General features: G+C 35.3%; 1 protein-coding gene across 1 annotated transcript in view; it reads left to right on the forward strand.

The window, feature by feature from the left end:
• Positions 1 to 823: 823 nt before the first annotated feature.
• The window catches only part of LOC141402519 (uncharacterized), a 177,546-nt gene continuing 163,670 nt past the window's right edge, over positions 824 to 14,699 (forward strand). The window contains exon 1 of the mRNA XM_073983998.1: positions 824 to 1,452. Within this exon, the coding sequence (XP_073840099.1) occupies positions 1,027 to 1,452 (426 nt within the window). The 5' untranslated portion in view covers positions 824 to 1,026. The remainder of the gene's footprint in view (positions 1,453 to 14,699) is intronic.

Below are 14,699 nucleotides of genomic sequence, written 5' to 3' on the forward strand. Positions count from 1 at the left end.
CCACTAATATTCCGTTCCACTAAATTTCCGTTCCACATAAAATCCTGCAAAACCAATGTGGCTGTTATTTTGTCAACGCCTATTTAAGGCCGCAAATATGACGCTATTATTAAAAAAGGTAAGTATACCAACATGCATGCATGTTCTGGACATTCTCACAGGCTTTATCCGCGAATTGATGTGACAGCTAATTCCAGAAAAAAAAGAAACAACAACAAGCTGTTGCTCGTATTGTTATTTTCATAACTGACATGACAGTGAGGAAGTCGATAGACATCAGCAAAGGCAATGGTGGCAATGGAAGCGTTAAAAAGCAACATGTTAATGTCAGCCAGGATAAAGGCGGCAACCAAATACACTCACGCACAAGCCCACATACACAAAAAACACAGGTTAGCAGCAACAAAAAACGTAAACTTTTAAATTAAAAAAGTGCGTCTGATAAGAAGAACGATAGAACACGACAAAAGTTGCGACACAAAGACGCAACGGAGGACAAGAAATAGGACATATTATAAAGTACCTTAGGATAGTACAAAAAAATGATAATAATCATATAAAATTGTGTGGCCGTGAAGTGTATGTATGCATGAGTATGCACACACAAACACACATACACATTCACTAAACAGTGTAATTGTTTGTGAGAGTGTCAGTGTGTCTGTCTCTTAACTTTTATGAGAAGATAGTAAATTCTACTAAATGCCAGTGTGTGTTGTTCTTGCTTTTAATAGCCACAATTTCTCTGACGTCCACTTGATGAGCCAACAATTGTTGTAGTTTTTAATGAATTCAGGTTATAGTCTTGCCTAGAATACGGCGCTAAACGGACGTCTACGCGTTTTAGCCATAAACTTTCTAACGAAACAAAAACAATTTAGACAAAAAAGAAATCATAAATAAACATTTCATTAAGTGCTTCGCCATTTTGAAAAATGGAAAAATGCATTTCATTTTCTCCTTCAAGCGCAATTTAAACACTAAAGTGTGAAATAAAATTGAACGTTACCACTGAAAGCAAACGATATGAAAAAGAAAAACTTTTTTGAGGATCCCAAAGGTATATTGGAGGAAATCAAGCGACAACCACGCTTGTTGCAGCAACAACAACAATACCAGCAGCAACAGGACGATCAGGAGCAGGACATGGAGCAACAGCAGGTACCACCTCCACAAATGCTGCCACAACAAAGGCGCCGTTTATCCACCTTTACAGCTTCTTCTATGGTTCAGCCATTATCTTCCACATCATTGGCAACCGCAACACCATCTCCCTTGGCTTATCCTTCCACAAGTTCGTTAGGATCCAGTGAACCTACCATACAACAACCCATTATGACTGCAATGAATCGTCGTCCCAAGCCTGGTATCCTTAGACTAGACATGAGTAAACCCAGACGTTCATCAGGTGGTTCTGTAGAGTTTCGCATGCATCCTCATATGTTTGGAACGGTAAGTTACTATTGTGGCTTTTATCACTATGTTATGGTTGTGTGTTTTGTGCAGACAAAATCGTTTAGTCTAACCTTTGGGGATTTTACAATAATGGTATTAATGTTAAACTTCCCTCCTGTGTACACTTAAAGATATTTTTTGATAATTTCCACCAACTTGGAAATGTTTGGCATGGGTGTTTTTATTGTGATTGTGGTTGTAAAATTAAAAAAAGAAACTTATTATAACACTGTACAACACTGAAAATGCAAACAACTTCTTATATTTGAAATTTCATTGTATTGTTGATCAATTTATCAAATTGTCGTTGAAAAATATGCTAGAAACAACGCGATAGAGGAATTTCTCTACAATGGTATGTTCTGAAGAGTTGTGTATTACATTCCAGCGGATATTTTTCCCAAGGATAACACTATGAAAAATCTGACGGTTTTGGAGATACGCTGCGAAATATATACAAATCAAGGAAATTTTAGATATATTATAAAATTTGAGGCAATAAATGAGGTTATTCATGTTCATTATGTTTCCAAATACATTCTTCTTGTTCTTATCTACAAGTTTTCTGCGGATGTCATGGAAAGCTTCGTATTGGATTCAAAGATATAGCCCCGATTTTCTTTAAAAAGTCAATATTTAGCCATGTTTAGATAGGGCCAAATATCCGAACCCGATCTAACAAAACAAAACCCAAAGAGGGTTTTTGTCTATTGCGTCTGTACTTTCATAAAAACCGCATTTGAAACTGTTTGCACAAAATTACCTTGAAAATGTTGCACATTGTAATTTGGAGCTAGGTAAAAGGTTAATTTCTGCTAATTTTTCAACTCAAGCTAAATGAAAAATTCATAATGAAATTGAACAGGCCGTTGCTGAATCACCATAATCCATTTTACATCGCAACTGAAAAATTCCAATAATATTCGAATAAATATATGGAAGTTACCAAACTCCATCTTTGCCCAGCCACATCTGGTATGCCTATTATTTTCTAGTTTTTAGCTTCATTATCACACCGAAAAGGCTATTTTAGCCTTATTATCGTACAGAAAAGGCTGCAATTTTGTATGCTGTCTTCCGTGCGTCTAGAAAACTTTTCCCCAGAAATTTGTTAGTACATATCCACGTTTTGATATAGCCCCCATAGAAGGGTACCGCCCGATTTTCGGTATTTTCAGGGTTTTAGCCTAGCCTTCGTTGGGAATATAAAACATTCCTTCAAAGAATTGTTGGTATTGGTCCACGCTCATAAAGCCACATTATCTAAATGAATTTACAAACATTTTAAATTTATGCTCTGTTCCAGAACCTACTACTTTTTACTACGATGCTACTTTTTACCACGATAAAATTTTTCCCTTTAAGTTATCGGAAAAAATAGTAAAAATTAGTAGATTCTTGCAGTTCTGGAACAGACCATTAGTCTTCGATATGGGAATAAAACATTCCAACAGAATTTTTTGTATCGATACAGGTTTTAATATAGCCCCCAAATAAGTGGTTTTCGGCATTTTTGATACTTGGAGGATTTTAGCTTATTATACCCTCAGCATTTATGCTAACGAGGGTATATCACGAATATTGTCAATTATTTCATATTCCGTTTCAAAAAAAAAGTTAAATTTTTTTCACGCTACATCAAAGATTTTTGGTACATAGGTTAAGGAAAAATTCCCCAGTACGAATCTGCTGCCTGTCTGGCTGGAGCTCTCGAACCGATTCTGCCCAAAATTTAGATTACTCAACATTTTGTACAAACTTAGTTTAAGTTCAAAAATTGGTCATATCGGTCCACCCCTTCCGGAACCCACCCCCCCCCCCCATACTTTGCACATCGAGAAATTTCTATCAGACTTGGGAGAGGTTCCAATATGGACTCAATTGGTCCACATCTTCGGATACCTCCCACACAAAATTTCGTATTGACAGTGAATAGTCCTCATTCGACGGTACAAGTTTCCTCAGGGGGAAGATAACTCTCGAACTGATCAACCGATTTGGCCTTCGTCATATTTTGTCCAAACATACTTTCAGTTCGAAGATGGGTAGTACCGGTCCACAACTTCCGGTATTACCCCCTCAATATTTAAAAAATGTCACTAAAATGGTATGCACGATATCTCTTGAACGGGGCAACCAATGGTCTAAACTTAAGATCTCCTAATATTTTGTCCAAATTTAGTTTAACTTCTAAAATGGCCCATATCGGTACTCCCCTTAGGGTACCTCCCCCACAAAAATTCAACATTTGTGCCTAAGTGCAGCTTAGGGTCTGTTCGAAGATCCTTTGGAAATGTATACCGATGTTGTTCGTTGTGATCCTGTTTACAGCCATATTATGTTTTCCGTGGACAAGTCCATGCTTCCTGGCATATTGCTCCAAAATGTATACGATGACCAACTGAAATGACTAGTGGGCGATAGCGCCCAGCAAAAATTCGGATCGGTTAGTCATTACGTAACCCATTACAAAGTAATGTAAACAAGCTTCTTTTCGCATTACAAGTAATCTGAAAAGCAATGGGTTCTTAAAAAATTTACAAGGCAAACCTACTTACTTTACTCCTCACTAAGTAATGAGGAGGGTGGTACACTGTGTGTGTGCCCGACTATAAATCCTAGGGTTGTGTGTTCAACGCTCACCGTCGGCACGCGAGTTTTTGTTAATTAAAAAATAACAGTTCGTGGTGCACATGTGCACTGCACATTTAAGTTCTTAAGCAACCCTTAATATTCGTGTGCGTGGCACAGTGTGTAGTGTCTTTGGCTAGAAATCAGAGGGTTCGTGGGTTCAATTCGGGCAGACAGCGAAATAAAATAAAAGTAAGAAGTGTGATGAAATTAAAAACAAATTCTCTACATCAACTGTTCTAAAAATATAATTTTTTTCACCTTACTTTTCAAGTTCTAGTGGCCACAGAATTATTAGTTATTCTAGTGGTCATAAAATAAATAGAAACTGAGTGCGACATGCCCTTGTAAAAATAATGGGGAAGAAAGGGGGTTTGTGAGTAGTTACGGCTGCCAAAAATCCCTTACAAAACCCATGGTTTTGGGAGGACTTTTTTGCTGGGCGATATCTATCGGAAAGATATGATTCTCAAAATAAGATCTGCTTCCAAAATGGACTATGTCGGTCCATTTCTTTAAGTACCTTCTGCGCAGCACTTTTGAACTTTAATCCTAATCCCCATTTTTTCGGCAGGTTCAAATGTCCGAAAAGAGCCACAATATTTTGAGAAGGCCCTAAATACATTCGATCTGTCCGTAGATGAAAGTTTCAATTCACAAAGGCTGAGGATATATATCTGTCTTACTTGTTTTTCATACAAAAATAGCAATAATTCGTCATTTGAGGTTTCAAGAGGCCAAAACATATATCTACGAACAATTGGCACCATATTTACATACGAGGGTCACTAAAAACCTTCTGGCCTAGGCAACACGCACAGTCGTCAGGCGTATTTTGACATTTTTTGGAAAGTTTAACAGTTTTTAGTGTACGCAGGACAGTTTGACATATGACCATGTGTTGGGTTGTTTACAGTGGCTTGATTGAGAGTATCTCCAAAACATGGATTTTGAACGCTTTTACAGCATCTACTGACGATTGCTGCATCTACTGCCGATTGCTGCGTTTTTGGAGGACCCTCACGAACTTCATTTTTTTGGCGAGTGTCGGCCACGATTGAATTCATTAAACCAGTTTTTCTAGTGCTATAGGATGGTCCTTTATCGACATACAAAGATTTAATTTTATCAATCCGTGTCGAAAGATGAGAAAAATTATCGGACGAAACTGTTCACCAGTAAATACACTTTTTTATGCAAAGTGATTTTTTCAAGTCACTGTAAACAACGCATATTTTTCTTTTTGGACATTATTTATGAAAATTTAACATAGCTGAAGCAATGGTTTACCCTATTATAGCCCGAATTGTGATTGTATATTATACAAATTCAATGCTTCTTGATAAAATGAAATATTTTTGCACGTGGCAAAAAATATTGGCGTTAAAAGTTTATTTGCGTGAAATATGTGGCTATATTTATGTTAAAAAATGGGTAAAATGGGTTGAAATCAACGTGTCTTCTTAATTTCTCTCGATTTGTGAGTAAACCACACTTTTCATGATTTTATTTACTGTTTTATTTGATATGTATATCGTGAATGTAGTCTTCACAGTTTCGCAGAAATCTGCATCTAAAGGCAGAAATGTTGTGCGAACATTTTTCTAAAAATCGTATTTTTCCTCGAACTCCATTTTAGTTGTTTTATCTTCCGGATCTAATGAATTGTTCCCTGGGGAAATCCTTTAATAAAATGCGAGATATTCCAAAATAGGAAAATCACCTAAAATTGTTTTTGAAAATATATGTAGGTCATTATCACGGCAAACATAAAATTGGTACTGCACTTTCGAAAACAGTTAAATAAGCTCCACCATAAAGTTTTCTGAAGTAAATACCATAATATAAAAAATGTTTAGTACAAATGCTTTTTTTCCTTCTAGAAACACTTCTGCCACCTTCAATATTCCTAAAAACGATGCGTGGCGATATATGGTTGCTATACCAAAACGTGGACTTATATAGCCAAATTTCAATAAAAAAAATTATAAGGGCCTACAATACATCTGACCAACGTTTTATCCACCATTTCAATCCGTTCGGACACTAGAGTTATCTCTACAGACAGACGAACAGACATGTATATACGTTTAACTAAAACCAGTAATGAAAGGATCAAAGTCGGGCGGGGCCGACTATATGATACCCTACACCACTGTGAATATGTAAAATATAAATCGGAGCTATATCCAGATCTTAACCGATTTTGATATAATTTGGCACATTTATTTCCAGACCGAATTCAGTCACACATTCCAAATATCATTGAAATCGGACTTATATAGCGTGTTTGGAGCAGCAAATACGCGAAATCGGCCGAAAATATATATGGGTGCTATATCCAAATCTGAACCGATTTCGATATAATTTGGCACATTTATTTCTAGACAGAATTCAGTCACACATTCCAAATATCATTGAAATCGGAAATATATAGCGTGTTTGGCACAGAAAATACGTAAAATCGGCCAAAAATATATGTGGGAGCTATATCCAAATCTGAACTGATTTCTATATAATTTGGCACACTTATTTCTAGACCGAATTCAGTCAAACATTCCAAATTTCATCAAAATCGGACGTATATAGCGTGTTTGGTGCAGCAAATTCATGAAATCGGGCGAACATATATATGGGAGCTATATCCAAATCTGAACCGATTTCGATATAATTTGGCACATTTATTTCTAGACCGAATTCACACATTCCTAATTTCATTAAAATTGGACATATATAGCGTGTGTGGTACAGAAAATACGTGAGATCGGCCGAAAATATATATATGAGCTATATCCAAATCCGAACCGATTTCGATATAATTTGGCACACTTATTTGTAGACCGAATTCATTCACACATTCAAAATTTCGGCCGAAAATATATATGGGAGCTATATCCAAATCTGAACCGATTTTCACCAAAAGCAATAGCGTTCTTCCTACGGCTAAAAAAGTTGTAGTCCCCAATTTTCAGCTGAATCGGACAAAAAATGAAACCTGTACGTTGCGAAAAAAAAATACATGGACAGATGGACAGACGGACAGACAGACGGACGGACATGCATAAATCGACTCAGAAAGTGATAATATGTATATCCCCAAAAGGAACTATGGGTCTATTTCGCTTCCTTTTGTATGTTACATACAAATGCACAAAGACATAATACCCCTTACCACTGTGTGGTGTAGGGTATAATGATTATTTCATGTGGGTATGGTTAATAGATATACACACTAATACACGTACACAAATGTCGTAGCTGTCTGGTCAAGTATTCAAGTTTACGGTAAAATAAATATGAGGTTAATTTTATATCGCAACTTTTGATGGACGAGTTAGTGATTTTTTAGAATTAAGTAATTGAAATAAATGCTCATATAATGGACATAGGGTAATAAAAAGTTCTTCTTTATTAAGATTAATTCTTGTGGCTAACAGTGAACGTTGGAACATCTCAAACAATCTCTAATAGATAAGTTTTCGCAAAAAAGATTTATATCCTGCATTTGGTATTAAGATTAAGTAGCATAACTCACTATAAAAAACACAATTCTATGAAACAAAAGTTTCCAAAGCTGAGGTTAATTAATTAATTAGATGTAATATGGTTATTCACGAAAACTTTGACAGATAGTCAAGACAATGCCTGTAATTTATATTTGTATAATTATGGCAAACGGATTCACTTCAAAGAGTTTATTCAACTGCTAATGAAGAATTTGTATTTCATATTATTACAAAGAAGAAGCAAAGAAGTTGAGGCTGTAATGAATAAAAATCCCACAGATAAATTTATAAAATGGTCTAATAAGGAAGCTAACCATGTATGGTTACATATAATATTTCTCCTGGGCTTTAAGGATCCATTTCCAGTTAATTATAGAAATTCAACATAGTATGGAGAGTATATCAAATTTGGTTTCATATCTTTCACCACATTGTGGTAAGGAGTATTATGTCCTGGTACATTTGCATGTAACATGCAAAATGAAACGAGATAGACCCATAGTTCCTTCTAGGCATATATACAGAATCACTTTCTAAGTCGATTTATGCATGTCCGTCCGTTCGCACCTTACAGGTTATTATTTATTGTCCGATTCAGCTGAAAAGCGCTAATGTGCCCTTTCACGGAATTCTGTAAAGGCCGCAATTATGGTTCAATCGATGAAAAATCTTTATCAGTTCATTGTTGTAGCTGAAAAACGAATTCTACAAAAATGTACGAAAATCGGTTTCCATTTGGATATAGTTCCCATATATATTTTCGGCCGATTTCATGCATTTGTTTCACCAAACACGCTATGACGGGATTTTGTCTATAAATAAATTTGCCAAATTATATTGAAATCGGTTGAAATTGGATATAGTTCCCATATATATTTTCGGCCGATTTCATGCATTTGATTCACCAAACACGCTATGACGGGATTTTGTCTATAAATAAATTTGCCAAATTATATTGAAATCGGTTCAGATTTTTAAATAGCTCCCATATATATTTTCGCCCGATTTGAGCCAATTGGTGAAAACATACAAATGCTGTCCAATTATGATAAAATTTGAAAAATGTAACCGAATTCGGACTCAAAATCATTTGGTCAAATTATATTGAAATCGGTACCAATTTTAGGTAGTCGGTGCACCATCCTCGGGATGTATGTACATTAGGGTGAACCAAAAAAAAAAAAAAATAGAAGTCTACCCCCTTATTTTTTCCATTTGGTCCAAAAAGCTTAAATATGAAATTTTATGGCGATCGGTTAACGTTGACCAGTGCCACCCGATTGAAAGTGGTTTCCATTGTAATTTATATGAGGCCAGAGGTGCGTTCACGAAAATTCTCTAAACACCGCAATTATGGTTCCATTGATGAAAAAACTTTACCAGTTCATTGTTGTGGCCAAAAAAAGACTGCTACAAAAATTTGCGAAATTTGGATTGGGCCCAAAATCAACCGAGAGATCTTTGTATTTTGTATCCATAGTAATTTTTATGGGGGCAAATGCAACCTTTCACCGAAATTCTCCAAAGGCCGCAATTATGGTTCAATCGATGAAAAAAAATTTACAGTTCCTTGTTGTGGCTAAAAACGAATCCTACACAAATTTGCGAAAATCGAATCGGAATTTGATATAAGTCCAACATGCATGTTGCACGGGTAACGTTGAACGATTGTAACAAAATTTCATAGAAAATGTTTTCGGATCAATTAGAAAAAATAAAAAAAAAAATATAATTTAAAAAAATTAGTTTCAGTGTTTTATTTAGAAATGCACGTAAAACTAGGAAATAATTTGTCGCTTAGCTTCAATAAATATATTGTTTCTCATGATGGAATCTGGAATTGCCGTGTAATTTTGCCACCATTTATAATTTAAATGCAAGCGTTTTATTTGAGAGATTCCATCATAAGAAAGAATATATTTATTGAGGCTAAGCGACAAATTATTTCCTAACTTTAAGTGCATTTCTAAATAAAACACTGAAACTTTATTTTTTTTAATTATATTTTATTTTAATCTTTTTAGTAAATAAATTTTTTGACCACTGAGAACAAAGTTATAGTCAATTTAGGCCGAAAATTTAGATAAAAACTTTAAAATGCCTGAAATCGTGTAGTACCGTTATATTAAGTCTATACCAAAACCTGGATTTATGTCCATAATTTTTGGTGGGGAAGTTTCTGTACCATTGTGGACTCCAAATGCCAAGTTACAGCCAATCCTGGCTAAAAATGGAGATAAAATATGTACCACTATATGGGGGCTATATCAAAACCTGGACCTATGTCAACAATTTTTGGTGGAGAAGTTTCTGTACCATTGGGGACTCCAAACGCCAAGTTACACCCAATTCGGCCTTAAAATGAAGATAAAATACTCATAATACTTGAAATCGGGTGGTACCGCTATAAGCCCCCATTGACCTATGTTCACAATTTTTGGTGGGAAAATGTCTGTATCATTGGAAATACCGAATGACAGCTAATTCGGGCAAAAATGAAGATAAAATCCTCAAAATACCTGAAATCGGGTGTTACCGCTATATGGGGCTGTAGGAAAAATTGGGCCCATATTCATGTATTCTCATCCTAATCTGAAAAGTGTGCAAAGTTTCAGTTCGATTGGTCAACTGCAACTGTGTGGAAAATGAGTTACCAGAGTTGAAATGCAAGTTAAATAAAACACCGTTAAAGCACTGCAAAATGGACCAATCTTTGTTTTAATTTCATATTCATGTATTGTCATCCATATCTGAATAGTGCGCAAAATTTTAGTCCGATTAGGCTACTGCAAGTGTGTCAAAATTGATTTACCAGATTTGAAATGCAATTTAAATAAAACACCGTTAAACACTGTAAAATGTCATCCAAATCTGAAAAGTGCGCTAAGTTTTAGTCCGATTAGTCAGCTGCAAGTGTGTCAAAATTGAGTTACCAGATTTGAAATGCAATTTAAATAAAACGCTGTAAAACACTGTAAAAAAGAACCAATATTGGTTTTGGTTTCATATTTATGTATTGTCATCCAAATCTGAAAAGTGTGCAAAGTTTTAGTCCGGTTGGTCAACTGCAAATTTGTCAAAATTAAGTTACCAGATTTGAAATGCAATTTAAATAAAACAGAGTAAAAACACAGTAAAAATGGACCTATATTGGTTTTGATTTTATATTCATGTATTGTCATCCAAATTGAAAAGTGTGCGAAGTATTAGTTCGCTTGATCAACTGCAACTGTGTAAAAATGAGTTAAAACACTGTAAAATGGACCAATCTTTATTTTAATTTCATATTCATATATTGTCATCTAAATCTGAAATCTGAACTGCAACTGTGTCAAAATTGATGTTCAAGATTTGAAATGCAAATTAAATAAAACACCGTAAAAAACTGTAAAAATGGACCAATGTTGGTTTTGATTCCATATTCATGTATTGTCATCTAAATCTGAAAAGTGTGGAAAGTTTCAGTTCAATTGGTCAGCTGCAACTGTGTTAAAAATTAGTTACCAGATTTGAACTAAACGGACCAAAGCAAAGTTAATAAGACACTCTAACAAAGCAAATTTAAACTTTTAAATAGAAAAAATATGAAAGGGGTTTTAGTAATCACAGTCGGTGCGGAAACTCTTTTCACCGAATCGAACGAAAACACGCGTTTTCGTTATCAATACAATATTCCGCACATGATACTGGGGTGGTATTTTTTGGTTATAGCCCTAATGTACACCTTGAGATTCTTGTGTTTATTTGTTTCTTCTTTCTCATTCTTTTTGATGGTTGAGTTATACCGACAGAATCTAAGAAGTGTTTTTGGGAGGAAACTGATTTGAATTTTTCCTTTTTGTTATGGTTTTTATACCCTACACCACCCTGTGGCAAGGGTATTATGTGTTAGTGAATTTTTATGTAACATGCCTAAGGAAAAGAGATAGACCCATAGTTCCTTCTAAGGATATGCAAAGAATCACTTTCTGAGTCGATTTGTGCACGTCCGTCCATTCGCAACGTACAGGTCGCATTTATAGTACGATTTGGCTGAAAATTGGGGAAGATCATTTTTTAGCCTAATGAAGAATGCTATTGCTTTTGATGAAAATCGGTTCAGATTTACGATGTTGTAGTTCTGTTTGTCATTGTTGTCAGTAAAAGCAGCAAAACTTGACCATGTGGTTTGTGCTCATCTGTACTCGTACGTGACATTTAAACCAAATTTATGTGTTCTAATAAAAAATGCAAAAGTTTATTCATTCTTTTAACAGCAAATTATTTTTGAGATAAAGTACAAAAGGCATAACCCTTTTGAACATCTAACGCAATCTAGGGTCCTTCTGCGATTGTTTGAGCTCTCCCATCTTTCTATTTTGAGCGCAGCCAATTTTAATATCTTTAAATTCGTTGCCAATAAAGTGTATGCTCCACTTCTTCAGATAAAGCTTTCCAACTCGAGCAGCTTACTTGTAGATTCCTGATTGACGAGGGGTTGGGATTCCAATGCAATCAGCGGAAAAGCTCTGCTGCTCTGTTGGAATATAGTATTGTGCTTATAATAAAGTGTTTTGCAGTGCATATTGGGTTATGCTTCCTTTTGTTCGGTGATGCTGTTTCGTCATCCTTCCAAGGTCTATCTGTGGTGTTGTCGTATGAGGCCGCGTTACTTTCGGAAAAATTTCTGAGCTGAGCTGCCCTCCTTCGCTGCATTTGATCTCAATTTGCATTTTGTAGAGCTTCTTATCCTCTTTGCGCAACCATACGCCTTTTACCTTGGTGATGTCAACATCGAGAGTTCTTTAAATGAATCCACGTCTTGTTTTTTCCTCAACGCTCGTAATCTTACAGAAATTTTGCACAAATGGCTTGATCAGATATATGCGGGAAGATGAATGTTTTGTTCATAAGCTCTATAGTAATTAGAAAGATCCTCTTCCTCTGTCCTTAGAAATGGACAACGCTACCGCACCATTCTAAATGATTATTTTTGGCCTTAATTGGCCTGTGGTTTCAACAGGACAGTGCCACAAGCCACACCGAAGATGAGTAAGTTTGATGAGTGTGGTATCGCAAGAAAAAGCCCGGTCTATTTGACGCCTCTATACTATTTCCTTCGCGGCTACGTCAAGTCATTAGTCTGTGCCAACAAGCTGTCGGAATAGCTGGATGAGCTCAGAACCAACTTAATGACAGATGCAAACATGTCGGCCGTGGCCATATGGACGAAGTCGAGTTACATTCTTAAACGTTTTGATTGTATTTCGAGCCGATAATAAAGTTACTGAGCGGATCGGATATACAGTATCGGCCAAAACTAAAGCACCCCCTCAGTAAATTTTTTTGAAATGATAATTTTTTTATGAAAACTAAATTATAAATTTATTTTTTATTTTTCTTTTTATTTTTTATATCTTTATAATTGAAAAATACAAAAATAAGGAGATCAGAATTTAATAAACAAAAGTTAAAATTCAAAAAACATTTTAGGTCGCAAATATAAGCGGACAAAACTAAAGCACCCCCCCCCTTTGAGGTACAGCAAACACTATTGAAATCAATATTTCGTTGCTTATCCTCTATTCTGGATGACACAATCACATCTTTTAGGCATAAAGGATACTAAATTATTAATTATTGCAGGCGAAATAATCGATTTTCGGAAAATTTAGCTTTAATCCTCAAAATACTGAAAATCGGAAGGTACCGTTATATGGAGGCTATACCCAAACGTGGACCCAGGTCCACGATTTTTGGTGAATATGTTTTGTGACCACTAAGATCCCTAAGTACCTAATTACAGCTAGTTTAGTAGGAAAATGTGGCTTAAATATCCGAAATACCGAAGATCGGAAGGTACCGCTATAAGGGGGCTATACCAAAACATTAGCCGATATTATTCATATTCATCCAAAAATGATGCTACAGCATCCACTAGTCAAATACAATACGCTAACGTTTAAAAATTAGCAAAAGAACGAATTGCAGAAGAACGATAGACGCCGGCTTATTCAGTCGACGACCAGCAAAAAAAAACCTTTCATATCGACTAAAAAGGAAGGAGCCAGACTGGCATTCGCCAAGACCCATTTGAACTGTTTTCCGATGAATCTATGTTTAATTTAAAGTATTCAGATGGTAAAAGACTTGGACCAAATGGGCAACCGTTAAATCCTAAATATTGCAAAGACGCTGTAAAACATGGAGGCGGAAGGTTTTTTGCTGGTCGTCGACTGAATAAGCCGGCGTCTACCGTTCTTTTACAATTCGTTCTTTTGCTAATTTTTAAACCTAAGGGATTTAGTATTTGACCAGAGAATGCTGTAGCATCATTTTTGGATGAATATGAACAATATCGGCTAATGTTTCGGTATAGCCCCCTCATAGCGGTACATTCCGATCTTCGGTATTTCGGATATTTAAGCCACATTTTCCTATTAAATTAGCTGTAATTAGGTACTTAGGGTTCTTAGTGGTCACAAAACATATCCATCAAAAATCGTGGACCTGGGTCCACGTTTGGGTATAGTCTCCATATAACGGTACCTTCCGATTTTCAGTATTTTGAGGATTTAAGCTAAATTTTCCGAAAATCAATTATTTCGCCTGCAGTAATTAATAATTTAGTATCCTTTATGCCTAAAAGATGTGATTGTGTCATCCAGAATAGAGGATAAGCAACGAAATATTGATTTCAATAGTTTTTGCTGTACCCCAAATGGGGGGTGCTTTAGTTTTGTCTGCTTATATTTGCGACCTAAAATGTTTTTTGAATTTTAACTTTTGTTTATTAAATTCTGATCTCCTTATTTTTGTATTTTTCAATTATAAAGATATTAATAAATAAAAAAAATAAAAAATAAATTTATAATTTAGTTTTCATAAAAAAATTATCATTTCAAAAAAATTTACTGAGGGGGTGCTTTAGTTTTGGCCGATACTGTATATCAAAGTGTGTGTGAAATCCCCATAAATACTTTATAGGGTCGCAAGTTATTACTTCAATGCATTACAAATGGTGGAGGGTATAAAAATAAACTTTCCAAAAAAGAACGCGATGAATAATTCAGCATAAATTTGTATTCATGTATAGAGATCTGATTACTTTTGATAATCTATGTTGCA

This window comes from Musca autumnalis, unplaced genomic scaffold (assembly GCF_047663935.1).
Source record: "Musca autumnalis isolate F117 unplaced genomic scaffold, ASM4766393v1 scaffold_4, whole genome shotgun sequence".
Lineage (NCBI taxonomy): Eukaryota > Metazoa > Arthropoda > Insecta > Diptera > Muscidae > Musca > Musca autumnalis.